At 41.2% G+C, this 27860-nt stretch overlaps 1 protein-coding gene across 1 annotated transcript in view; it reads left to right on the top strand.

Moving 5' to 3' along the window:
• NUP205 (nucleoporin 205) overlaps positions 1–27860 on the top strand; it is a 1199422-nt gene that overhangs the window by 764408 nt on the left and 407154 nt on the right. Inside the window, 1 exon segment of the mRNA XM_044087173.1 lies at positions 17738–17836. Within this exon segment, the coding sequence (XP_043943108.1) occupies positions 17738–17836 (99 nt within the window).

Raw genomic sequence — 27860 nt, 5'->3', positions numbered from 1 at the left:
TGGCAGACACTCTAAGCAGAAATATGACAGATCCACACGAATGGAAGTTACATCCTCAGGTGTTTACAGAGATAATCCAAGCGTGGGGGAGGCCAGACATAGATCTTTTTGCCTCCCACAGGAACCATCAATTGAAAAAGTTTTGTTCAAGGACCTTCCATCCAAAGGCCTGGAAAGTGGACGCCCTTTCATTCAGTTGGACAGCATGGACAGTTTATACATTCCCACCTCTGCCTCTTCTGCCCAACGTGCTCCTGAAAGCAAGAACAGACAAGCCAAGGATGATACTGATTGCTCCAGATTGGCCAAGGCAACACTGGTACCCACTCCTGAGGAGCCTAACACATACTCCTCCCTGGTCCCTGCCTCTAATACCTCTTCTGCTGACTCAGAACAGATACAAAACTCTTCACAGTCAGCTGAAAACACTCAACCTCGCTGCATGGAAAATACCTTAATACCACAACAGACCCTACTCTCCAAGGAGGTGCAGGATGTCATTTTGGAAGCCAGAAGACCATCTACTAGAAAAGCTTACTCCGCCAAATGGAAGCGGTTTTGCTGTTGGAATGAGAAAAGAGGCCAGGACCCTAGGAAATTGAACTTGCCTCAGGTTTTACAGTACCTGGCCGAACTGCTGAACAGTGGACTTTCATTTTCTTCCATAAAAATACATGCCTCAGCCATTTCTGCAGAATTCAACACGGATCCTCCTTTATTCTCTCACCCACTCCTACGACAGTTCCTCAGAGGGGCTAAGAATATAAGACCTCCAAGGAAGCAACCAATACCAGCCTGGGACCTTAATTACATACTAGAAAAATTAACATTGCCTCCTTTTGAACCTGCTGCCTCAACAGATTTGCAATATTTGTCCTGGAAAACAAGTTTCCTTCTGGCCATCACTTCAGCTCGTAGGGTTTCTGAATTACAGGCCCTCATGGCGGTGCCACCCTTTCTCATCTTCCATCAGGACAGGGTTTCCCTTCGTACCAACCCATCTTTTATGCCAAAAGTGGTATCCAAGGTAGCCTTAAATCAAGCCATACATTTACCTACCTTTCATCCTAACCCTCAAAACAAAGGGGAAAGGCTGCTACACTCTTTAGACATCCATAGGCAGCTACGTTATTATTTGGACAGAACAAAGTCCTTCAGGAAATCGGAACAACTTTTTGTGTCCTATGCTGTAGGAGCTCAAGGGAAACCAGTTACAAAACAGGCCATTTCCAAGTGGATTGGCCACTGCAAACGGTTTTGTTATTCCTATCATGGGAAATCTGTCCCTACTGGTATCAGATCTCACTCCACCAGGGCCACAGCCACCTCTACAGCCTTCCTCAGAGGTGTTCCTACTAAAGATATTTTGGAGGCAGCCACTTGGAGTTCTGTGCATACCTTCTCAAAACACTACCACCTGCCCTTGTATTCCAAAACAAGAGCAGGCTTTGCCACTGCTGTTTTGCAGGGCATTCTGGCTCAACCCAGTTCCTCTTAGTACCTACCACCCTATGCATAGCTATGGGACTCTACCCATCTGTGATTACTGCAGCTGTATGCACGATGAACATAGTACAGTTTTGTACCTACCATAAATGTAGATGTTCGAGTGCTAATACAGCTGCAGTACAGGTTTCCCTCCCTTCTTCCCCACATACCACTTGACTGGGTTATCCTGCTATGTTTTATTTGCTTGCTTACACTGATTTTGCATTACATTGCATTCTTTCACATGTACAAAAAGCTTTATTTTTGTATTGCCTTCCTTTTGGGGGCACCTGACATCTGGGGCAAGAAAGACTGAAGAACATGGCGTCGGCTGTGTCTTATATACTCTGGCCTTCCTGACGTCAGAAGAGTAAGCGACGACAACCGACGCCGGACCAAGACTTTGGAATTCGTCCGACCGAGGGACCGCCTGACGGCTGAAAACCCATCTGTGATTACTGCAGCTGTATTAGCACTCGAACATCTACATTTATGGTAGGTACAAAACTGTACTTTCTGCATGGCCTGGTAGCCTCTCCAAATCCAATTTAGTCCCAGCCGCCCAACCTCAGCTTTGGGATTCTACCCAAGTGTAATGACTGCAACAGTGAAACACTATGAACATAGTACAGTTGTGTACCTACCATAAATGTAGATGTTCAAGTGTATTCACTGTTGCAGTCCAGGTTACCCACCCACCATCCCCCTTTTCATTGCTGGGACTTTTCTGTACTTCTCAACTCTATACAACCTATGTGGTGTATTTGCTTGTAGATGAAGGAAATGTTTATAGTAATATATGCATGTTTTCTGGCATAATTTTATCTTTCCAGCCTTCCTATTTGGGGGCACCTGACATCTGAGGCAAGAAAAACTGAAGAAAATGGCGTCAGTTGCAACTTTTATACCCCTGACGCACTGACCTCAGGGAAGAGGCGACAGCAACCGACGCCGGACCAAGACTTTGGAACTCGAGCCGACTGCGGGTCGCCTGCCAGCAGGATAACCCAAGTGTAATGACTGCAGCAGTGAATACACTCGAGCATCTACATTTATGGTAGGTACACAACTGTACTTTCTTTTTAGTGCCAAAGAAAATAGGGGACTGGAGACAAATTCTGCAGCAACTTGAGCAAATCAGTTCGACATTCAAAGTTTTAGATTGTCACGGTTCAGTCCATACTACCTTTTCTAGGCAAGGATGATTGGATGCGCTCCATAGACCTTCAGGATGCACACTATCACATATTAATGAACAGGCGATCCAGAAGTTTCTTATGCTTTTGGCTAGGAGCCAGTCTGTAACAGTTCTCACCACAGCCCCCAGGGTATTCAGGTGTATGGCAGTGATGGCAGCTCACATGAGACTTAAGGGATTCTGAGCATTTCCATTTGTAGATGACTGGATCAATACAGCTCCGACCAGGCATCTACTCATAATAGCAAGAAACCAGGTACTGCAAAGTTGCTTCCTTCTGAGAATCACAATAAACTACAAGTATCAGTTGTGTCCATCACAAAACTGGAATTCGTAGGAGCACATTTCAATACAGTATCTCTGACAGCCTCACTTTCCCTAAACAGAGTTCAAACTGTAAGATTTCAAGTCGCAAAAATTATTCATGACACCAAAATTTCAGCTTGACTAATTCTTCAAGCCTTGGGGTTAGTGTCAGCAGCCATAATTCTTATTCCCCTGACAAGATATGAGAGAGTTATTCAGTGGATGCTAGCATCCCAGTGGTTAAATCTTTGTCAGAAGATGTCAGTTCAAATAAGGATTTCACACACATGCAGCAAGTACCTTTGGTGGTGGATAACGTTGGACAAGGCCATCCGTTCATTCTCCCTCAAACCAAAGCCATATTGACCACAGATGGCTTCCCAGATTGGATGGGGGAACTGTCTTGCCTAAGGAGCAGGATTCCAAATAATTCACTGCATACTACAGAAATTATCTATTAAACTTTATTTCTACTTTCAAACAGAAAGTTTACTTTGATAGTGTATTTTAACTAACAAAACTCATGGCATGAAACAATAAATGGAATTAATACTTTAAAAACAGCACTTTAGCCATGCAGTTCAACAGTTCTTCAAAGCAATGCAATAAAGGAGGAAAAAGTTAATACATCACCTGTTGGCATTTCATTGCAGCCACCTCTCGACCGGGGAGCCCAAAACATTCTGGTATCTGGCTGGAGATACCAACCGGGAACAGACCCGGGCAATGCATCCATTCCACGGAGAACTCCAAACCAGACCCCTGAGAGACCCCAGCTTATATAGGCTGCTTGTTTACTCAAAAGTCAAACATGTCCTATAACTAGAATGTTCCCTTCTCACAGGAAAAATACAGACTACGTGACAGCAAACAGGGGTGGTGGCTCGTCGCCCACAGATGCTTCAGTAAGCCAGCCAAGTTCCCATGATTGTACACCATAAAATGTATATACAACTCTAAAATATGTAAACAGAATATTCTACAAAACTAGCAAAGATGTAAACAACTCTAAAATATGTAAGCAACAGAATATTCTATCAAACTAGCAAAGGTGTTTAGGCAAGATGTTAAGCCGAGCCATCACAACAACTCGTATTACCAAGTTATGATGACTCGACCTAACATCTTGTACTGCCAAGCTTCTGCTGACCTCTTCCCTAAACATATAGAAGAGTGTAGAAAAGTAAAATGTTAAACTGAATGTTAACCCATTAATAGCGGAATGTCAGTAATTGGCCTACACATAGTCAATAGTCAATTTAGCCATATTTGTATTACAGGGAGACACCCTGGGGAAAACATTCCAAGGCACTTGGTCCCCCAAAGTGGCCAGTTTGCATAAAGATGTTCTGGAGATGAGAGCAGCGCTTTTAGCATTGCAAGCTTTTCAAAATGCTCTACCTTTGAGAACAATTGCAATCCAAACGTACAGTATGTCAGTAGTTTGGTACATCAACAAACAAGGAGGAACCAGGTCTTGTCCCTTGTATCGGGAAGCCCTCAGAGCATGGCAATGGGTGATCTCATCCAATCAATTTCTTATGATGCACATTCCAGGGAAGTCCAACGTGATAGCAGACAAATTGAACCGGTCCATTCTTCTACGTCATGAGTGGTCTCTCATTAAAAAAAGTGACTGAGGTGAGTTTCCGCCAGTGGGGACAGCCTTGCTGCAATCTTTTTGCATCTCTCCTAAACAACAAATGCAGCAGATTCTTTGCCCTAATCTATCCAACGGGGGAATCACAGAGGGATGCTGTGCTCCATGATTGGCCCACCCGGTCTTCTCTAGGCTTATCCATCAACCCCACTGATTCCCAAATTTCTGCATAAAGCTGCAAGGTTGAAGATCAGAGTCATCCTCATTGCACTTTACTGACCTGGACAGCTTTGGTTCCGCTTCCATTGGTTTCATCTCCTTTACCCACCTTGGATTCTGGATCCAGTTCCTGACCTCCTGTCTCACCTAACAGACATGGTTCACCCAGATATCTCAAACCTAAAGTTTACAGCGTGGTTTCTCCACTTTGGTTAATAGCCAGACAAACTATACTCTCATCCCTTGTCCATCATATATTTTGTTTCTCATAAAGCTTTCGCTAGAAACAGCTACAAGAATAAGTGGAAGAGGTTTGTTTGGGTGTATCAAAAAAGTATCAAGATCTTTTCAGCGCCTACACAAAATGTATTAGATTTTTTTGGCTGAAATTTTTAATTAATGGTAGAGAAGCTACCTCCTTCAAGTGCAATTGGCAACAATGTCTAATTTTCATATAGGAGTTGACAATTCTTCTGTAGCTTCTACTAAGATATGCAAGGCCTTTCTAAAAGTTGCTTTTTACTTGGGCCACCTTATAAAGATCCTACTCGTCCATGGGACTTATGTTCGGCAGGCCTTAATCTAGTCTCCCTTTGAATCAGCTGCAAAATGTGATCTTAAATTGTTGAAATGAAGACCTTATTTCTAGTGGCTGTTAATATCTGCCAGGAGAATTTCAGAACTCCAAGCATTAAGCATTATCCTCTAAACCTCCTTGTTTGATTTCCCATAAGGATAGGGTGACACCTTCCTTCCTTCCTAAGGTGGTGTCAGAATTCAGTATCAGTTAGTAAATTAACTTGTCCGTTTTCTTCCCCAAATTCAAAAAAATTCAAAAACAAAAGTGAATAGACAGCTGCTTTTCTACTTGCACAACAAAAGATGTTAAGAGCTGATCAATTATTTGTCTTTTGCAAATAAAAAATTGGGCAAGTCTGTCACAAAAGTGACACTGGCAAGATGGATTATGGACTGTGCATAGCCTTTGTCCAAAATAAATCGGGCATTCCATTGTCAAAATAATCAAAAGCTCACTCTACAAGATTTATGGCAACCTTGTCAGTATTTTATACAGCTATTCCATGGATGACATTTGTGCAACTGCTACTTGGGCTAATCCTTATACTTTTATTTCTCATTACAAATTGAATCTGGTCTCGAGGGGAAGAGCAGCCTTTAGTTTAATTGTGCTCAGGAATATCCTTTCGTAGAGTCCGCCCATGATATAATGTTGCTGGGGGGCTCTGTCCCACTGGTTGAGGAATGAATGAAAATTGACGACATCAGATGAAGTTATGTACTTACCATAACGTTCCATCTGTGTTGCCCATTTTCATTCTTCAACTTCCCACCTACCAACCCCCAACCTTTGTCATCATGGACTTCTGGAAAAAATGACTTGCTATTAAGGCACCACTGTGTCCTCTGTGGAGCTCCAGATACTTTTTTCCTTTGTTAGTTACTATCTGAATAATGTTCCGATTTATGTCACTTAGCAAACAAAATCTGAAGTATGTTAGGGGTTGGTGCATTACATGTAGGGGAGGAGCTCAAGAGTTTCAGTTGACCATGAGCTATAGTATCAGCCGAGTAGGATCCAAGTGTCATATCTGAACCCATTGGCTGAGGAAGAATGAAAAAGGACAACACAGATGGAACATTATGCTAAGTACATAATTTCTTTTTTGGAACACTAAAATTAAAATCTTAAGTGCTTGAAGGCACTCTCACCTGTAACTTTAAAAAGTAGAATAGCTCCACATCCTTATTACTGCTCTCCAGGAATACAATCCAGATTTCCCTTTATGCTAAATTTTTTTTATAACATATTTCTTAAAAATGTCTGAAGCATTTTTTCCAGATGCACAATTTTCTCACCCCACAGTAGCACGTTATATAGTTAGATAGCTGTGTTCTAAGAAAAGGTAGATATTCTGATGTTTTATGAGAAGTATGTGTATTTTTTTGGGTTCCCCCAGACTTTATTGTTAACAGCCTGCCTCCCCAGTACACATTGTTCATGGCGGGTTTGCCAACTACTCTCCAACCCCCCCAAACTTGCTCTCTATTTCCTGGTCATGGATCTGTATAGTGTTGACTCATCTGGAGGGGATTTTTGTTTGACCTACCCACTTCACCCCCCCCAGTCATTGGTTACAGCTGAGAGCAACTCCCGTGTTTGGACCATTCCTCCCCTTGTGGAGCTTCTCGAGCACCCACCAACCACCTGCCAGTCCATCAGTCTCCCAGTCCACTAATCGAACCCAGGTCAACTGAGCCGTAGTCAAGGCTTTATTCTTTTATGCCAATGGAGAGGCAGTGAGAAATATATGTTGTTCATTTCCTGTAAACACTGTAGAAAACGTGATCCATCTAATACTGCCTGGTCATTTACAACTCCTGTAGCAACCCCATGATAGTCTCTTACAAATACAATCTATGATAAAGTACTGTCTGAGAGCAAATTACACCTACAACAGACTCCGTACTACTCAGCTAAAACAACTCTGCCAAAGGAAGTATGCTGCTTGAGGTGTGTAGTAAAAATGTAAAACTTACAAAGATTTGGTCAAAGCGGTCATAATTACCTCATGGGAGATTACATCTTTTCAAAATATAGATTCTCAGGAAACATGCTGTCTGAGGCATTTTATCCGAAACATTATCTCCTGGCATGTGTTTGCAATATTTTATCTGTGGTGTGAGATCATAGACGTGCATGCCGTGTTTCACCCATAAAGTGTGTTTTCTATCCCCCTCTGAGGTTTGAGTGACCATGGAGTTAGTATATACATGTAAGTGAGGTATTGGGAATAATGTCCTTGACATGGGGGGAACTGCAGGATGTCTTGCCTCCGGCAAAAATAAAAAATGAGTGATTTTTCCCATAATGTCCACGCAGGAGTTTTCATTGGGTGGTATGCTTATGGGGAATGGAGTCTTGAATTCCTTTAGTGAATCCTATATTAATTATCTCTGAAATAATTATTCCCTAGTGAATACCTGTGTCATAGTTATTCTCTACAGTATGAGATGAAAATACAGAAACCGCATTCTAGCACAGCTGACTTTTAGTGATAAAATTTTAAACATGTCACTTGCATAGATTCTGTATGGTCTGTCCTGTGACATCTCATTATTCATTTAAAGACAAAAAAACCCACTCTGTGTAAGAAAATGTTGCAACTCTTAGCATGCAGTAAACAGCACGATCTGTGCAAATCCTGCCTTATGTTGGTGTATACATGTCTCTCATTGCCATTGCAATGACCTGTTACAAGTAACACTTTGTACATTATAATTTCATGGATATATACTAGGCTAGTGACCAATAATGACCACCAGGGCCTTTATAAGCCTAGCCATTCAACCCAATCCAGTTGTGTCTTACGTATCATTGCCATTTGTTTGAAGATGGTATGTAACTTAGGAGGTTTCTAAAGGTTATGTGGGGTATTATGTTAGCTTGGACATTATTGTCTGCCTGAGATTTGGTGATCAGACCTATTAGTCAAGGTTATACTTAAATAGGGTTAGGGATGCACTCTGCTTCACATGGATGGTGAGCTTATTCCAGGGTGTCTCACTGACATTTCTTATGTCACAAACAAAATTTAAATCCTTGGATCTAGTGGCTCTGATACTGTTTGTTTTGTAGATGTCCAAAAGTTCCATCACAGCTGGATATGAGGATACATTGTATGCCAAGCATAGATCTCCTGTCGGTAACCTGTAGAAGACGGAGTGTAGAGATAAGGCTTTAAAGCGAGTCTTATAGGACAGTATGTTTACATCCTGGATTCTCTTGGTAAGACACTTTGTGGGTGTACCAGCTGTTGCATCTGTCTGATCAGGTACATGTCGAGGGGGGAATTATACTCAGTGAGGGGTCTAAGGGCCAAATAAAGTGGCACTGACTGCCTTGGACCTGGATGTCATGCCCTTACTTATAAGTTGGGCAGCATAGAATGATTTTCTTACTACCCTGGCCACATGTTACTTACAGGCTTGATTTCTGTGTACATATGTTCACAGATCCCTGACTTACTCGGTCAACTCTTAGGGTTGTCTTATTGATGGAGTAATTGGCCTGTTTGGCAGTTTTCCCAGCAGGCACTGTAATGCACTCCTTGACATTGAGTTTTAATCCGTGACACTGGCACCAATCATCATTTGTCTGTGTTAGACCCACGTGCCCGATATTTGTGTCATGGTTGAATCTAGCATAGCTCCCAATTTGCAGTCATCTATGAACTTGGTCAGCCAAAGGTCCTTAACCTCTGAGAAGTAGATGCCAAATAAGAGTAGTCCCAGCACAGAGCCCTCAGGTACAACGCCGATGACCGATCTCTCAAAGTGAGGAGGTAGTATCACCAATCCTGACTTCCTGGTTCCTGTCTTTGTGCCAGATGTCAATCTAGCGAGTTATGTAGAGGTTATGCCCAGTTCTGTGAGTTTAGCAACTATACCTAATTGCGGTATTGCATCAAACGCCTTAGCCAGGTCCATGTAGGCAGTATCCAGCGTTTTCCCCTCATCCACTGCCTTGGTATCCTTCTCAAAGAAGTCCATCAGGTTTAATAGGCATGACCTTCCCTTGACAAAGCTAAACTATATTGGGTCTAGCATCTGAAGGTTGCCTGTGTCTTTGTTCATTTCCATGATAATTCATTCCATGGCTTTCCACATTGGGTTAGTCAGACTAATAGTCTGTTGATGGTCTACCCTTGTAAAGTGGAATAACAGTTGCAGTCCTCCCTTGTTCTGGTACAAAGCCTGTTTTGAGGCTCTAGTTGAAAAAGTTACTCAGTTGGTCCTAATAGGTCATGTTTCAAGCCATTTAGGAGGCATTGTGGAATATTGTCAGGGCCAGTTAAGACTGTGTTTTTGGTCTTAACGAGTGCCACCAGAACTTGCTGCCTGTTAATAGTTGAGGGAAGTGTTATAATAACAGACGACGTGGTGTGGTATATTGAAGATTTACGCATGGTTGGTGTAGTTTAATCTTGAGGGCGAAGCCCGAGTGATTAAATAAAGCCAACTGTGGATACATTTCATTATACCACAGCCACGGAGTTGGTTATTGCTATTATACAATGACATTATTTAAGAAAAAAAATACTTATCTTAAATAATGTCTTTTTGTGTAATGGCGCATTACTGTTCTTCCGCTGGCTGTGGTACACTGCTTCCTTGTTTTGATGTACTGAGCATGCGTATGGGACTTGCGTCCCACGCATACCCAGTACATTAATGCTTTGAAATGGAAGCAACAGTGAAAAAAGTCTCAGTTGTGCTGTTTTTTTCTTTTCTTTTTTTTTTCTTTTTTTTATTAGTTAAAAAAATGTTTTGAGCACTTTATACCAACAGAAAAAAGTCCGGGCAACCAGACCTTTTTCCGTTGGTATATTGTGGGATTTACAACGGGCACGCTGGCCAATCAGAGTGCACGTTTTGGAATATTAATGGGGGGTCATTGTATAATAGTAGGTATTTCATGGGTGGAGGTGGTGGAGTTGGCGTTGAAGTCTGATCTGAATTTGTCAGCCAGTAAATTCGCTGTGTTGCTCTGCTCAGTGAAGGTGGCACCACTGACTACCAGTTTGGCACACTGGTGTGTGTGTGCTGCCTTTGAGGTTTCATACATAACTGTAGAAGGCCCTGTGGTGGTTTTTAGCCTGTGAGGCTATCTTGACTTCGTAATTGGCTTGGTTGGACTTAATTAGTCCTTAGTTTCTTGATTAGTTTAATTAGAGAGCGCCTAAAATTATGTGAATTGCTCTTCCTGATTTTAGCCATGACTTTTTTTCCTTTTTTTTTGTATACTCTACTGAGGTTAGGATTCCCCACTGTGGTTTGTTTTAATTTGTTTTGGGCTTGCATCTGATAGGTACAGCAGCCTTTGTACAGCCATTTATATGATTGTACGGGGTTGCTGTAAACTCTGGGTTGGGAGGGGCACTGAATCTTGACAAACTGTTGCTTAATAGGATGCAGTTTGCTTTGGAATAATTCCAAACTGTTGTAGGTTTTGCTGAGGTTACCCAGTTATTTATTTTGAAGGAGATTGCTTTCTGTTCTTACTTCAGCAGTGAGTAAGTGACACTCGGGGAGGGTGTAACGCTCACCCGTATTGGCGAGTACCATGTCCAGTATGTCGGAATATCTGGTGTCACACCATCTGGTCAGGTGTATTTGTGTTAATAAAGTCCCGGAATTATTGTGCCTGCAATTATGAGCAGTATATATTTCCCAGCATGTAAAGGTGTAGTTGGTCTCCCATAAATAGTGTGTTTGATTTAATGGTGAGTGTCTCCATTAGGTCTAGGTATGAGCTAATGGGATTCTAGTGGCATAAAGGATGATCTATAACTTGCTAGGTTATGGTATGTGACATTAATGGTGATTTGCACGTGGATGAATTCCAGGCCCTCATCCTGTTTATACTTTCATTGATACAGGCAATGGAATGAACACAATAGCCAGACAAAAGATAACTAAAGTTTATTATATAAATTCACATAGATTAAGTGCTTTCATCCTATAAACATGGGACTTCATCAGAATCACTAAATTAGCCTCATAATTAAGCTTTTATACACTTGTAAAGCATTTCAATTAAAGCAATTTGCTTTCTTAAAGGACCACTACACATAAAAAATGCTAAAAAATCGTGTTTAACCAACCTACAGTTATGCTTGTTAATATAGAATTAGACTTCTTTTGTAACTATATAGTTGGTCTAAATGTGTGGAAAGCACTGAAGCCAGTGGGTTTGTCAATTTGGAGTTGCCTAAAAAAGGCTTTGTGGGGTGGATAAAATTTTAGTCAATATTCTGAGCCTAGAAGAAACCGGTACAGACCATCCTTTGCAAACCAGTGTGGTTGATTAACCATGTTCTCCCATGCTGACAATCCCACCCCCCATGAAAAGACAGCTGAAACTAAACCAAATATTGAAGGAATCCTCTTTGCTTATACTGTGGCATCATCTTGGTGAAGGTAGAATGCAGGTCAGTGCAAGGCACATACCTGCCTGAGACTCGCATTCAGTGAGATCAACAATGTCTCTTTTCATATAGTCCAGGGAAGTATGACTCAGGTCATTAACCTCCACATTGACCATGATAGTCTCATACTGGTACCTGTGGTGCAATGACTTGACTGTGTGTATAACTTGGTGGAGCCTGGCTCCAAATAAACAACTATTATCTCCTTGTCCAGTCTGGTGAGTGGGGCATGTGTGTGTGTCCTACAATGGAGTCTGCTATGACAAGAGTCGTGGGCAATGCGTTGGCTTACCTTATGGGGTTTGTGTTGGGGCTCCAGTGGGTGTAGGGATACATGTGGTGTTAACTTTTGGTGAGTGCTTTAGAGATTGCGGAGAATAGGCGTTACTGTTTATAGACTTAATTAGGAGGTCTTTGAGGTTTGGGAAAATAGCTTTTCTTGCTTCAACATAAGGTAGACTGTGTGTGTGTGTGTGTGTGTGTGTGTGTGTGTGTGTGTAGTGAATGTAGTCTTAACCTTGTTTGTATGTGAGATTTTTGCCTCCAATGAAATTTTGTGTGTGCATGTCTCACATACTGTGTTTGTTTCTTTAAGGACTAAATGGTTGTCAGTGAACATGAGACAACAGCTACATTGTTTCAGGATGCCTGTATCTACCAAGCTGCAATGGAGACATTTAGAAATTGCATATTCATATTGTCCGGATCTGTATTTCATTGGCTCCTGTAGGTTGTGAACTAGGTTATACAGAGGCCTCCTTTGGGTGGTCTGTTTGGTTTGGCACTAGTTTGGGTTAGACTGTGACAAGATTTGATAGTAGTGTCGTTTCATGTGCAAACTAGCTGCTATAAGCTTGTTTCCAATCATGGCTTTGTTTTAGCCACACTGTTACAGGTTTCAGTTCTAAAAAGTTTTATAGATAAAATTTACTTTCTGGGCATTTGTGTCTGCACAGGGCCCTTCCAGTGTCTTGATATAAAAACACCAAGATAGCTTACGAGTGTCATACTACAACAAAACAACTTAAACTACCTTGACAAGACAATTTCAAGTATTGGGGACTTTTGGAATTATTTAAAAGCAAAATCAACACATTTTAGTCCAAAACTCTAATTGGTGTTGGGAGGAGGCCCATTTCCATATAATATTTTCAAAGCATAAGTTCATAATTACTAGTTATTTCTACTGTAAATGAGTACTGCTACATCTGCATTAGATTTGACTGTGTTTGATGTTTCTTCCAAGTCTGTGTGTCACACTTCTGTACACAGAGTGAGAAGTGTGCTGCGTACTGTATTTGACCGTGTTTAATGTGCAGGGTTGCTTATCTGAGTTCTGCAAGACTGGTTTAAGGTGTCAGAATAAGATGGAGAGCAAACAGACAAGAACTGATGTGTGGCAGCAACTTCAAACTAAAATGGATGAAATATAAAGGTAAATGCAGGAAAATGGAGTGAAAAATACATCCTCTTACTTTCAGTGTCCTCCATCACTGATACATGCCTTAGTCAGACTAACAGTAAAAGGGCAGTAGCATCAGATGTACTTTCTGTTACTGGGAGTTTCTAGTCAGAAGCTTAACTCTACAAATGTTGCTTCCTTAAAATGTGAACGTACAGTGCTGTATTCATCAAACACAAGGAAGCTGTTCACCATTTACTTACTGTTAGTGATATTAAAAGTTTGTATCCCTAACAAAGCAGCAGTCACAAAAAGGGCATGCCATCAGAGCAACAGGATAATACAGTTAACCCCCAACCAGAAAGTTATGAACAAGCAGTCCTACTGTCAAGGCAGACTCCTGTGCTTACTGGATGGAAATGTACTTGCACGTCTATTTTGCAGAGAAATCATAAATGTAACTTGTCTTAAAGAGAACTGTTTCCTCATTACAGTACAGTGATCAGTAACAGAGTGATAAATATATTTTCTTAGCTACGTCAAAAGGCTGCTTGTTTTGCTTGCTACATGCATTGTGTTCCCTTATTGCCTGCAGTTTGATTCTACGATATATTGAGCCAATTCACCGCATAGTACAAAATACTAATTATCACAGTCACACAGTTATCATCTCTGACTTTTCTCTTTTTTGATTTAATTTTCCATCCAGTTGGTGATGGTGAATCACCATCCATTTGGAAAATGAACATTTTAAGAGGTAAAAAGGTGGGGAAAATTAGAAAAGCTAGCATAGTTACTTTGTTGGCAACTGCATTTGTATTCTCTCACAGCTAAAAATAGAACTTCAAAGACGCTTGTATGATCAGAGCTGTCCCATACAGATTGGGATAGATGCGAACTTTGAACACAAGGTTAGTGAGTTTAAGTATTGTTCCACTGAACTAACTAGACTAAAGGCTGCATATTTTAGAATCAGAAGACCCATTTTACATGATGTGACAAGAGCACAGTTACAGGAAAAAGTAATGGCAAACAGTCTCTGCTGCCATTCTCACCCACAAGAAAAGATCGTGTCTTTCTTCTTATCTGGAAAATTAAAATGTCATCGTTTCTAATTTCTGGCAATCTTCATTGTACGTACTGTACTTCCTCTTTCCGTTGCCCATTTTCACTGCTCTTGCTTATTGTGGAATACTTGAGCAGTAACCCACGCCTGGGTGTGGGTAATGCTGGATTTACCTACGGTTGGTGTGGTTTAGTCACGAGGGCGAAGCCCTCGTGTCAAACAAAGACAACAGTGGGTAAATCCAGCATTACCCACACCCAGGCGTGGGTTATTGCTATTATACAATGACATTATTTAGGGAAAATCCGCAGTTGTCTGGTATTCTGCAGCAGTTCTGATGTACTGCGCATGTGTGTGCTTATGCAGTACGTCAGAGCTGTGTGTGGAAGCAATGGAGAAAGGAAGATCTCCATTGCTTTTTAAAAGGTGTCTCGCTATGTTAAAAGAGTTTAACATAGCGAGATAGCTTTAAAAAAAACAACGGAGAAAGGAAGATCTCCGTTGCTTTTTTTTTTTTTTTTTTTTTTTTTTTTAAATATCTCGCTATGTTAAACTCGTTTAACATAGCGAGATTACAGCAACGGAGCTCTTCCATTCTCCATTGCTACCAAAAAACACAAAAGAGTTAGGACTTATACTAATGGAAAAAGTCTGGGCGACCGGACCTTTTCCATTAGTATAAGTCAGATTTAGAATGGGCACGCTGACCAATCAGCGTGCATGTTTTGGAATATTAATGGGGGGGGGGTCATTGTATAATTATGTATGTTCCTTGTTACCTTGTACATGGTGTACACGTTAAAGATGTAGAATGTAGTGTACTAGATATGTACACGTTAAAGATTTAGAATGTAGTGTACTAGATATCATGTACACGTTAAAGATGTAGAATGTAGTGTACTAGATATGTACACGTTAAAGATGTAGAATGTAGTGTACTAGATATCATGTACACGTTAACGATGAATGTAGTGTATTGGATGTCCTGTACACGTTAACGATGTAGAATGTAGTGTACTAGATATATACACGTTAACGGTGTAGAATGTAGTATACTAGATATCACATAAGAACCAGTGATGAGCACCACATCTGCTTGGCCTCATTGCCTTGAATCATGTATAGTCGAATATGTAGGCTGCTGTTTCCTAATCCTTTGCTTAGATGCATATAAATACATTTTCAAGTGTTTAGTGTGTAACTGGGGCATATGATTATGCATTCTCTAGTCTCATTATCCAGTTTTCCAATCTCTTATTTTATGTATTTATAACTCTGGATAAAATTTCCTAATCTTTGATTGGCATTTTAGGATATTACTATGTACTCCTTTTTTAAAGATCAAGCGCATTAACTTAACCCTGAATGTGACTGGTTTATGTTGTCTTTTGGAGCTTTTCTTTCCTGGCTGTCAGTGAAGGTGGCCCTGCCTACTTGGACTTTCCAAATAAACACAAAGAAAAAAGTGCAAATAAGTAAATACTTTGTTTATTAAGGTGTTTTCAAGTATTTTTGGTAATAGAGCAAGGTTGCTGTGGGGAGTGGTCATGTTTCAGTTGAGTAGGGCTGTTTTTTTTTTTTTTTTGTTCAAGGTGTTGAGATATTATTCCAATTCTAAGAGGCATTAAGGAGTGCTCAAAATTTCTTGATGAATTTGAGTGGTGGAGAAATTGGAGGACCAGTGACAATGGAAAATAGGAAATATTGAGGTTTATTAGTCTGTTGGACATTTTTGACACGTATTTCTTTAAATATGACATGCATTTTTACTGTCTGTAGACCAAGGGGGATTTTCTTCACTTAGTCAGACATCTGTTCCTTCATCTTCCTACTGTTTTATATAAAGAGAGTTTTGAGTCTTACTCTGGCACACTACTCTTGTATCTTAATTTTGTTTTTTGTTGGTGTTATCCCTTGATACCTTACTGTCGAGAAATGAAGGACTCAAGTGTTCTACTCCTTGATTGCTGTATTACCAAGCCTTTCTATGGTATTAATGTTAATGATGGTGCAATTTTTTGGCATGGCTTAGTGGAAGAGAAGTCTTTTTAGCACCCTTTGCACTGCCTGCATTATATTTCTTTATTATAAAGATTAAATGGCTTTAACTATAACATAGCATCTGTACATTAGCCCTAGAGGGATAAAAACCTGACTACATCTGTGGTGACCCGAGTTTGATTTATGGCTCTTGCACTTGTAGGAGCTGGTGGGAGAGGATGGAAATGAGTGACCTCTGTTGGCCCACCTGTCCTGTGGGAAGGGAGGTGGCTCTGGCTCACCACATAGGTGACAACAAGCATTAACACTAGGTATTTACCCTGTGCAGCTCAAGCCTATCAAGCCTCTGTTACAGTGTGAGCCATGAGTGAGTCAGCATGTGGATGCGTGCTTCCCCTCAGAGGGCAGTTGTAGCAGAGCTTGAAAGAGCCATTGCAGGGAGGGGTGCTCTGCTGGGGGGGGAGCAGGCTTTTACTCTACCACCTAACTCTGAACAAATGAGCTTGTAGATCTTCTGTCTCATCTGGGAATACCCAGTTCCTGTGGCTGCAGAACAAATGGGTTGATTGGATGCAGGTAAAGGTGCTGTCTAACATGATCCTTCAGGACAGGGAGCTAAGGTACAAATTATTTTTAAGACCTCACCTTCATGCCGGAAAAAGGCACAGATATGCATTGCATCTCTTTTGGAAAAAGTTAACATTTATTTTTAGCTAGGTAGGTGGAATGGTCCCAAACACTCTATTCAGACAACTGTCAGATCAGAGTAGGAATAAGACCCCTTAATGTGTTGTATTGCAATCCATAAAGGGTAATAGATATAGTATGCCCTGCATAACACAAGGGAAGGAAAGTGAATTAATATGTGCAATAAGGCAGTAACCTTGCACTTGAGGTATATTAATGTAATGCTACTAGAATGAGATCTCCCGCTGTTGAGTGGTGTTCGAAAGACATGCATAAATGGGTGTGCCTTCATTGAAGGTTGGACGTCGAGCTGGCACCTCAGTGTTTGTGAAAATCTACTGTCAATCATTAGCGGACTGGAGTTCCGCTGTGGTGACCCCTAACCAGGAAAAGCCGAAAGACAAACAACAACAATAACTACTAGAATGAGGTCATAAGAGGACATCTTTGCATTAGAGGCACTTTAAATACTGTGCATAGTGATAGCAGTAACATCCAGCTTGGCTGTGCTGAACACACTTAAAATATTTCACAGAGAAGGCATTCCAAAAAAATTGTTGCTGCATGCAGGGTCATAAACTGCAAAGAATGGTAGCATAGTTAAAAAGAAATAACCTCACCAGGTATATATTTGTCTCTTTAATTTAAGTACCTGAGCTTCTATATGTAATGACTTTACTAATTTGCTAAAGGTAGTCAAACTTCAATGTGAACTTGAATTCTAAAAATTAATGAATTTGTTTTTTTGTTTTGTTTCCAGGAGGTGGATACCAGCGTGTACGGGCGCATCTTTATGGTTCTCTCTTGTATTACCTACAGATAGCCCAGAAACCAGATGAACCTGATACCCTGAAAACAGGCAAGTTTTTTTTTTTTTTTTTAATCTGAAGTAATGTGAAATGCCAAGTGAACACTGTACTGTACGCTGGATAAATGTTGTAGGGATCACAACCATGTGGCCACATTTGGCTACAGTTGTTTGGTAATTTGCTTTGATACCACAAGAAACTCGACTTATTTGCTCAAGTCTGTTCATTAGTACCTACAGCTGATTTTGTTCCCCTCTTAGTAATATGATAACATGAATTTCCCCCCTGCATTGCACTGTTGAGTCTGTAGATGAAAAGAGATGGAAAGTGGGTACTTCTCCATCTGTTTTTCTGTCCTTGCGTATTTAAGATGCAGTAATCATACCTCTTAACTGTACAGATTTTTGCAGAATGTCCACATTTTTGCCTCGTATTTTTGGCCCACGTTTCATAAAGTTGTGTTTTCTGACAAATTACTGGCAAATCGGTAAAGACTGAAGTTAGGATATAATAACAGACATTTGAGTTTCAGACTTCATAACCTTCAGAAAGTTCATGCCATTGCAGAACCTGTTGTTCTATCAACTTTCTAAGTTTGTAAGAGCAATATTTAAATATTGGCCCTATTTGGGGGCCTTTGTCTCACTTTTATTTATGGCTTTGTCCAGACTTCTTGCTGTAAGACGTTGAGAGGTATGATGCAGTTACACATTATGGGTTTCATTCACCCCTCTTTTCTCTTCTTCGTTTCATCTCTTCCCACCCGCATGGCAATGCTATATTAAGATTGCTTGTAATCATTGTGGTGTGCTTTTGGTTTTGGCGCAAGAATATTTTTGATTACAGATGGGGAAGACTGTTGCTACATTAACGTACAGGCACTTGACATTGATTACAAAGTCTGTTATGTCAGTGGATCTAGAGCATTCGTTGGCAATATTTGGGAGGGAGAGTTTATGATCAGATCATACTAATTTAACTGATTCTGAGGCTCTTTGCTGCCGCTTTTTAAATAATTACATCTCAAGCTTAAGTACCTTCGGAGCCCTACATGTTCCTCTAGTTATTTTGTGTAGCCATTCTCTTATTTTGCATCAGAGTGACAACTTGGTGATCTGGAAATTTTGATTGACTTGCGCCATCTGTGTTTTTCATTTTAGGCTGAAATATATTCAGCTAGGAAATAATCTCTTAAACCGTGAGGAAGGCTTTCAGAGTTCTTCAAGCTTCTAGAGCTCAGAGGTTGAAGAAAATTATTACATCTTCACTATAAAAGCAATGTAAATCCCTGCTTTTTGGGAATGGTATTTTGCAGTCTTGTAGGAGGAACTGAAATGTTTCTGCTACCCGTTCTCTTGTTAAATTGCCCAGTTCTCAAAGGTTTTCGGGTCCTTTGATTCCTCACTTACTCTTCAACCCAAAACAACCTGCTGATTGACACCTTTACCGATTCCTAACACCTTTGGTGTTTCCCAAATAGCTTTGGTTGAAGGATTTTTGAGAGTTATTAGCATTTTCCAACCCATCAAGCAGCTGTTTTTTTTTTTACTTACCTTAACTTTGGTTAGCTATGCAGACTTAAGGTACATGTTTTTAGCCCATACTCATCCAATAACTGCCACTAATGTCTAGCATTTGCAGTGAAAATGGATTTGACATGGTGATAACAGGTTTTACTATAGGTTACTAAGATGTGTGAACATTAGCCATTATTTCTTTAGCTTTGCTGATTCATTTTTTAGATTGCCACAAGTGCATTGATATTTCAACCTCTTGCCATGTCCACCGATTTTTTTATTGACTTACTCCTGGCAGTGACCCTTTACAGCATCTGGTAGTTGGTTGCCCCAGACTCACAGCACTGGCAAGACACTATATATATATATATATATATATATATATATATATATATATATATATATATATATAGTGTCTTGCCAGTGCTGTGACTGTGGACTTTCCTGCCTTTGGCCACCAAGTGTCTCCTGGGTCAAATGGATAATACCAATAGAGGTACAGAAATTATGAGGAGGAGAAAGTGACTGAACATTTGGTGGTACTGGTGAACTATCTGTTAGGAGGAGATATCCCAGAATCATGGAAAAATGCAGTTAAAACTCTCCTACCTAAGGAGCAGAAGGATGCAGCTGACCTGGGATCCTATAGACCAGGCTCTCCCCTTAATCACGATTATAAGCTCTTGGTGACCAGTTCACAGTTAATCTTCTCATAGCCTAGAGCCAAGCGAGTGGCAAAAATGAAACTAATTAGAGCATATATAGGTATTAATAACAAAAGAAAAGTGAGGTTTAATGAGATTTGAGGAGGGTATGAGGTTAAGGACAGAGGTTTCAACAGAACAACATAATAAAGGTTTTCTTGTCCTGTAATTATACCACTAGATTGCAAAACATTAGAATTTTTGCATGGAAATGTTTTCCTAGATATTTCTGGCTCCTACTAAGTTTCCAAGTCAGAGGTGGTAGTTATCAATGTAAGGCAGATGAGAGAGGTAACTGGGGGACTTGTTTTCCAGAACTGTATGGAATTGTAATGCAAAGAACCAGAAGTCCAACGTTCGATATACTGTGTAATATAGAACCAACAAATAAAAACCAGTACAACTGCAGAGCTTTCGAGTAAAACTCCTCTTCAGTGCATTAAAAGTCAATGGCAATTCTTTTCTTTTATATACAGATCAACCAGTCAATCACGGCTCCAGCTAAAATTAATTAGCCCATCAATAAGCATGGCTGAATCTGCTACATTCTATAAAAGTGTATGAATACAGTAAGAAATACAAAGAAACATACATGTATAATGTCAAAATTAAGTTACATAATTATATCCCATCATGTTTATTCTTTAAACTAGGTTTAATACTGTTGCTGCTATTAAGTCCTGGTAATTGATTTGCCATAAAATAATTATTCCATTTGTATTCCATTAGCTCTGTTCTGTTTCTGCATTTCTAAATATGTGTGAACAAGAAATTTATGATGCCTTTTTTTCAAAGCAGAAAGGAGATAGATTTTGTAATTTGAATAGAGAAAAACCTGAAGCACTTATTTCTGTTTGTTGAAATAATGATGTTATTATCAAGCCAGCTGATAAAGGTGGTATGATAGTAATGAGTGTAAATCAATTTAATGGTCGGATGTGTGAATTTGTAACTGATAAAAACACCTTTTTGGAAATTAACAAGTGTTGTGTGAATGATGTCATTGTTAAAGTTAAAGGTTACCAATATGATCTACTAATAGATGGTATGCTAACACCAGAGATGTACAATTTCCTGTATTTAGCTTACCCAGTAACCCCGTTCATTTACGGACTTCCAAAAATTCATAGAAGTTTGGTGGCACCACCTATGAGACCCATTGTTTCTGGAAAAAGATGGGTTACTACAGCAGTTTCTAAGTACTTAGACTATTAGCTCCTATGCTCAGAATTTGTAGTAGTGTTATTAAGGATACTCAAGACTTTATTTGGTCTCAAGGAATGGTCAACAGTCTATGTTTTTGACAACATTTTGTTAGTGACAATGGACATTAAATCTCTATTTACAGTTATCCCAACTGAATATGGTGTAGAAGCAGTAAGGGAGATGTCCTTCAAGGATGCATCTGCAGTCCTTACAAATGGGTTGTCCTGGCCTCAGGCAGCCCTTCAGTCGGCCGGATTCCAAAGTCTGGGTCTGGCCTTGGCTAATGTCGCACTTCACCCGACGTCATAGCTGCAGTTCAGCGGGTATAAAGGCATCAGCCGAAGCCATTTTCCTCCGTCTTTCTTGCCGCGTGGCGCCCGAAGCAGAAGCTGTTCGCAAGTGCCGGTCGGTCAGAACCAGAGATTGCTACTACCGAAGACTTCTAAAAAGCTAAGTACCCCGTTGGGGACTCTTTCTTGCCTCAGCCGATGTCAGAAAAAGTGAATAACTGTTTAACTTGTGGGAAACAAATACCTCATAATGATTTCCACTCTTACTGCCTACCTTGTTTAGGCCCAGACCACGACGTAGCAGCTTGTCTAGCCTGTGCTTCCTTCAACCGACGAACACTTAGACGTCGGTCGGAGTTTGCAGAGGAGTTTTTCGCCCGCTTTTGCTTATATCATGCCGTCGGAGACTCCGACTTCACATTTAGCTAAAAAGCGTAAGGAAAAGGACCGACACTCGCGGTCCGCGGTTTCGGCCGAAACCGCGGCTAAGCCAACCGCGAGTGTCTCCGTTTCGGCTGAAGCCAAGTCCGCGGTTCTTCCTTCGGCCGAAAGCATGCCTCCTTCTACCGAGGCCTCTTCCAGCATGGCTGAATCTGCTACTGAAAATCCACCTGTTCTTACAGTTTCTCAGGATTTATCAGATACTATCCCCTTAGATGTATCTACTCCTGCACGTGGAGCTGCTAGGCCCCCTGCATCCATGTCAATTAAGGCTTTTGCCAGGGCTAAAGCAGCTAAATCTTCAAAGGCCGTGCCTGCTAAAGCCCCCTCTCACAGGCCTAGCTCCAGTACTCAAATGCTTAGTCTAGCAGAGGATCTCATTTCTTTGATCAGGGGAACCCAGTCTCACCCTGACAGGGCCTCTCACCCACCTCCAGAGAAGAGACTTAGAGCAGAGCCCCCTGAGCCAGTTTCTTCAGATTATTCCTCTGATGATTCAGAACATACAAATCCTCCAGAGGGCCCTTATTCTCCATATGAGGATTCTGATGCAGAGGATTCCATACCTTCTGCCTCTCCTCCTGAGGAATTTTCTTTTGGGGAAACCTTGCATGCTATGAGGGAACAATTTCAATGGCAGGGCAGGATTTTTCAGACTCCAGGAAAAGGCTTAGGACCTTTTTACATTTACCACAGCATAGGCCTTTAGCTATTCCTCCAGTACTTACAGTTGTGGATGATGCATTTACTGATGCTTGTACTGCCCCTGACTCTATGCCTCCGGCCCCTGCTAAGCCCGACAGATACTACAGGGTTCCGGACACACATTATCATTTGTATAAGGCTCCTATTGCAGATCCTGAAACTATTTCACAGGGCCCCAAAGCTGTAACAGCTGCCTCTGCCAAAAACCCCCTCCCCTCTGAAAGAGAATCTAGGGCATTGGAGAGATGGGGTAAAAAAGTTTATACTTCTGCTACTCTTTCGGCTAGGGCCTTAAACTGTCAATTCCACATGATTCAGTATCAGGAATTCCTGTTAGATCAGCTCACTAAAGAACTGTCCTCGCCTGAACCGTTAGACCGTAAGTCCCTTCAGGATTTGGTGCATAACACTCAGCAGGTCAGTAATCATTCCTTAAAATGTGGCTATGATGCACTGGAGGCTTCCTTTAGATCAGCTATGACTGGTACAGTGATCAGAAGGCATGCATGGTTAAAAGAGCAATCCTTACCAGACCATGTAAAGTCAAAGCTTCTAGATGCTCCCATGGAAAAGCACAGTTTGTTTGGTTCCCCTGCACAGCAAGTGTTGAAGAAGGTGGAAGAAAAAGCTAAATCTGTCCAGACAGTCAAGGATTTCTTACAGGTCCAGCCTCCGAGGTTTAGTAGGAACTGGCCTTCCAAGCATTGGTCCTTTCCAGACACCACCAGAGCACAGAGAGGCAGAAATAGACGCCCTAGAGGCAGAGGTCAGTCCAGAGGTGCCTACAGGGGACGTCAGTGGCAGCCTAACAGCCAGAGAACTACTGCCACAGATCCAGCCACTACCACTTCTACAGGACAGTCACAGTGACTTGGCTCTGAAACCGCCTACCAGGGAACAACTGGCAGCACCCTTAGGCGGAAAATTAGCCTTATTTTCAGAAAATTGGCATTACTTTACAGGAGACAAATGGATTTTACAGACAATAGACAAAGGCTACAGGTTTCACTTCCATACTCTTCCAAGGAAGAGAGGAATGCCAAACCTACCTCCAAACCAAAGGACAAATGCTCTACAGCAAATAGACCACTTACTAAGGATGAGAGCTATAGAAAAGGTACCGGCTATGGAACAAGGGCAAGGATTTTATTCAAGGCTTTTCCTAGTACCAAGAAAGGAAAATCAATGGAGACCTATCCTCGACCTGTCCGCTCTAAACACATATCTCATTGTTCCAAAATTCAAAATGCTGACCCTACAGCAACTTTTCCCATGCTGGGCAAGGAGTCTTGGCTGGTGGCTCTGGATCTCAAGGAGGCATACCTGCACGTCCCCATACGACCAAATTGCAGAAGATACCTCAGATTTCTTGCAGGATCAGAGCATTATCAATTCTCAGCATTGCCTTTTGGCTATCTACTGCGCCCAGAGTATTCACGAAATGCCTGGCATCAGTAATTGCTCATTGCAGGCTTCAGGGAATTCAAATTTATCCATACCTGGACGACTGCTTGTTATAAGCGGACAGCAGAGACAAATTAACAAAAGATTTGGAAAAGGTTATTCACCTGCTGCAAGCCCTGGGATACACAGTCAACACAAAAAAGTCAAGGCTGATACCATCCCAAAGTATAACCTTCCTGGGTGCAGAACTGGACACATCAAACCAGATGGCATTCCTCACAGCAGAAAAACAGAAGCAGCTACCTTCATGGCATTAACAACGCAGAACCAGCTTACAGCAAGGAAAATCCTGCAAGCCCTGGGTTACATGGCATCCTGCATAATATTAATTCCACATGCCAGACTACATATGAGGAAGTTACAATGGTACCTGAGGAATTTATGGTCTCAGCACAAGCACAGCCTAGAAACCCAAATTCCAATAATTCCATGCCTGGAGCAAGAATTCCAGTGGTGGGCCCAGGCCTGTCAATTGAACAAAGGACTGCCCTTCCACAGGCCTCACCCAAGCCAGACTATCACCACGGACGCCTCAGACCTCGGATGGGGGGCACACATGGTGGACAAGTGTATACAAGGCTTATGGACTCAAGACTAGATGAACCTACACATAAATCAAAAAGATGCTGGCAGTAAAACAGGCAATTCAGACATTCAGACCATTTCTTCAACAGGGTCATTTGCTGATAAGGACAGACAACAACACGGTTATGTGGTATATCAACAAACAGGGAGGCACACATTCATATCCTCTATGCCGGATGGCAATGGACCTCTGGAATGTGGCCCTGAGCCTCAACATTCAGCTCCAAGCCATATTCGTGCCAGGAAAAGAAAATATACTAGCAGACCTCTTAAGCAGAACCACCACGGATGCCCACGAATGGATGCTGCATCCAGACATCTTCAAAACCATCACAAGGAAATGGGGACTGCCAGAAATAGACCTGTTCGCATCCCCACACAACCACCAATTGAAAAAATTCTGCACAAGGACATACCACCCACTTGCTTGGCAGGTGGACTCCCTATCCTTCAGTTGGGAAAACCTGACAGCATATGCATTCCTACCTCTTCCTTTGATGCACAAAGTGCTACTGAAGATCAAAGAAGATCACCCGAGGATCATCTTGATAGCTCCAGATTGGCCGAGGCAACATTGGTACCCGCTACTGAGGAGTATGTCCCGGGAACACGCATGGCCTCTACCCCTAATACCTCTACTGCTAACACAGAACAACTTCAAAATCCTGCATCAAAACTTGAAAACACTGCAGCTAGCTGCTTGGAACATTACATAAGGAAAAATAACCCAGATTTATATCAAAGGGTTAGAGACATTATCTTGGAGGCTCGCAGACCCTCAACAAGGAAAACTTATTCAGCAAAATGGAAAAGATATCTCATTTGGAGTGCAACAAAAGGAGTAGATGCATCATTGGCAAACATAGCTAACATCCTGGAATATTTAGCAGAGCTTTTCCACAATGGACTGTCTTACTCCTCCATTAAGATTCATGCATCAGCAATTTCAGCAGAATACAACATGGATCCTCCAGTCTTTTCTCAACCTCTACTCAGACAGTTTCTCAGAGGAATTAAAAATGTAAAACCACCAAGGAAACCACCATTGCCTACATGGGACTTGAACTTTGTGTTAGAAAAGTTGACACTCCCCCCTTTTGAACCAGCAGCAACAGCAGAATTACAGTACTTATCTTGGAAGACTGCATTCCTGCTTGCAATCACTTCAGCTAGAAGGGTTTCTGAATTACAGGCATTAATGGCAGTACAGCCCTTCCTTATCTTCCATCAGGATAGAGTGTCCATGAGAACTAATCCTACCTTTATGCCAAAGGTGGTCTCCAGGGTATCTTTAAACCAAGCAATACACCTACCAACATTCTTCCCCAACCCACAGAACAGGGGGGAAAGATTGCTGCATACCTTGGATGTACACAGACAATTGCGCTACTACCTGGACAGAACCAAGAACAATAGAAAAACTGACCAGCTTCTGGTAGCATATGCAACAGGAATGGAAGGAAAAGCAATTTCAAAACAAACAATCTCAAAATGGATAGGAAATTGCATTAGATTTTGTTACTCTTTTCATGGAAAGGCAACTCCAGAAAACATCAGACCTCATTCCACAAGGGCTACAGCCACTACTACAGCTTTCTTACGAGGAGTGGCTACCAAAGACATTTTAGAGGCTGCTACTTGGAGCTCCGTGCATACATTTGCCAAGCATTATAATCTGCCTTTATACGCCAGATCCCGAGCAGGTTTTGCCACTGCTGTTTTGCAAGGGATCTTAACTACACCATAAACTCTTAGTGCCTCCTTAGTGCCTCCTCCCCCAGTTTGGCTATGGTATTCTACCCATTTGTAAGGACTGCAGATGCATCCTTGAAGGACATAGTACAGTTTTGTACCTTACATAAATGTAGATGTCCGAGAGGTATGCATCTGCAGTCAGGATTACCTACCCTCCTTCCCCTCTGTGGTACTCCTAGGGTATTTGCCCATCTTGTAGCTAGCTGGGGGAATCTATTATGGTGTATTTGTATATATGTATATACATGTTTATTTCTATTTGCTCTCTATTGTTTGGAAACATTTGCATTTATCCAAATTTAGCCTTCCTAGAGGGCACCTGGCATCTGGGGCAAGAAACACTGAGGAAAATGGCGTCGGCTGATGCCTTTATACCCGCTGAACTGCAGCTATGACGTCGGGTGAAGTGCAACATCAGCCGAGGCCAGTCCCAGACTTTGGAATCCAGCCGACCAAAGGGCTGCCTGAGGCCAGGGCAACCCATTTGTAAGGACTGCAGATGCATACCACTCTGACATCTACATTTATGGTAGGTACAAAACTGTACTTTTTTGAACACACATATGGTCAATATTCTCCATCTAGAGTAGACTTATGCTCTGTGCTGGATTGCATTTTAAATAATAATGTGTTTGTTTAACAATAAATTCAGTTAGCGACTAAATATAGGTATGGGCACACCTGTTGCAAATCTGTATGCTAATCTTGTATTAGCAAGATGGAAAGAGAATTTTATTTTTAATGAGCATACCGAGACCTTTAGGAATGGCAGTTTTCTATTTTTTAAGCGGTTTGTAGATGATATATTCTTTTTATGGAAAGGGAATCTTGATAAGTTGACTACCTCTGTAGAATATTTGTTCTTCAGCTGACATTTTGGTCTTTGATGTCAAATCAGCACAGTAGTGTTAAATTTTTAGAAATTACAATTTTAAAACGTGCTATTCTGTTTGATACCACAATATACAGAAAAAAAGTGCAGGCTGTTGGATATGTCACCTCAGATAGTATGCATCCTAGACACATCTTTAGAGGAGTTGTAAAAAGTCAATTTATGAGGGCAAGTAGACGGAGTACTAGAGATTGGACATTTATAGAGGAAATGGAAGGTATAGCATTGGACTTCAGAAGTAGAGGTTATAGTAATGCCCTCACTGAAGAGACTAAGCAGATGGTGAATCATCAGAAAAAAGATCTAGCTAAACCTTCTTTATTTGTACAGAATACTGATGCTCAAAATGACACTACTAATAAAAATGGCAATAGGTATGAGATTAGTTATATGATGAGATTTAATAGACGCACAAAAATAGTGCAACAGAATATTAGAAAAAAATGGACTATTTTGAATTCTAGTCAAGAATTTAGTGAGATTGTAGGTATAAGACCTAGGTTTATATATGAGGG

This window comes from Protopterus annectens, chromosome 11.part0 (assembly GCF_019279795.1).
Source record: "Protopterus annectens isolate FY-2018-M chromosome 11.part0, PAN1.0, whole genome shotgun sequence".
Classification (NCBI taxonomy): domain Eukaryota; kingdom Metazoa; phylum Chordata; order Ceratodontiformes; family Protopteridae; genus Protopterus; species Protopterus annectens.
This window is presented reverse-complemented; position numbering and strand designations above follow the sequence as displayed.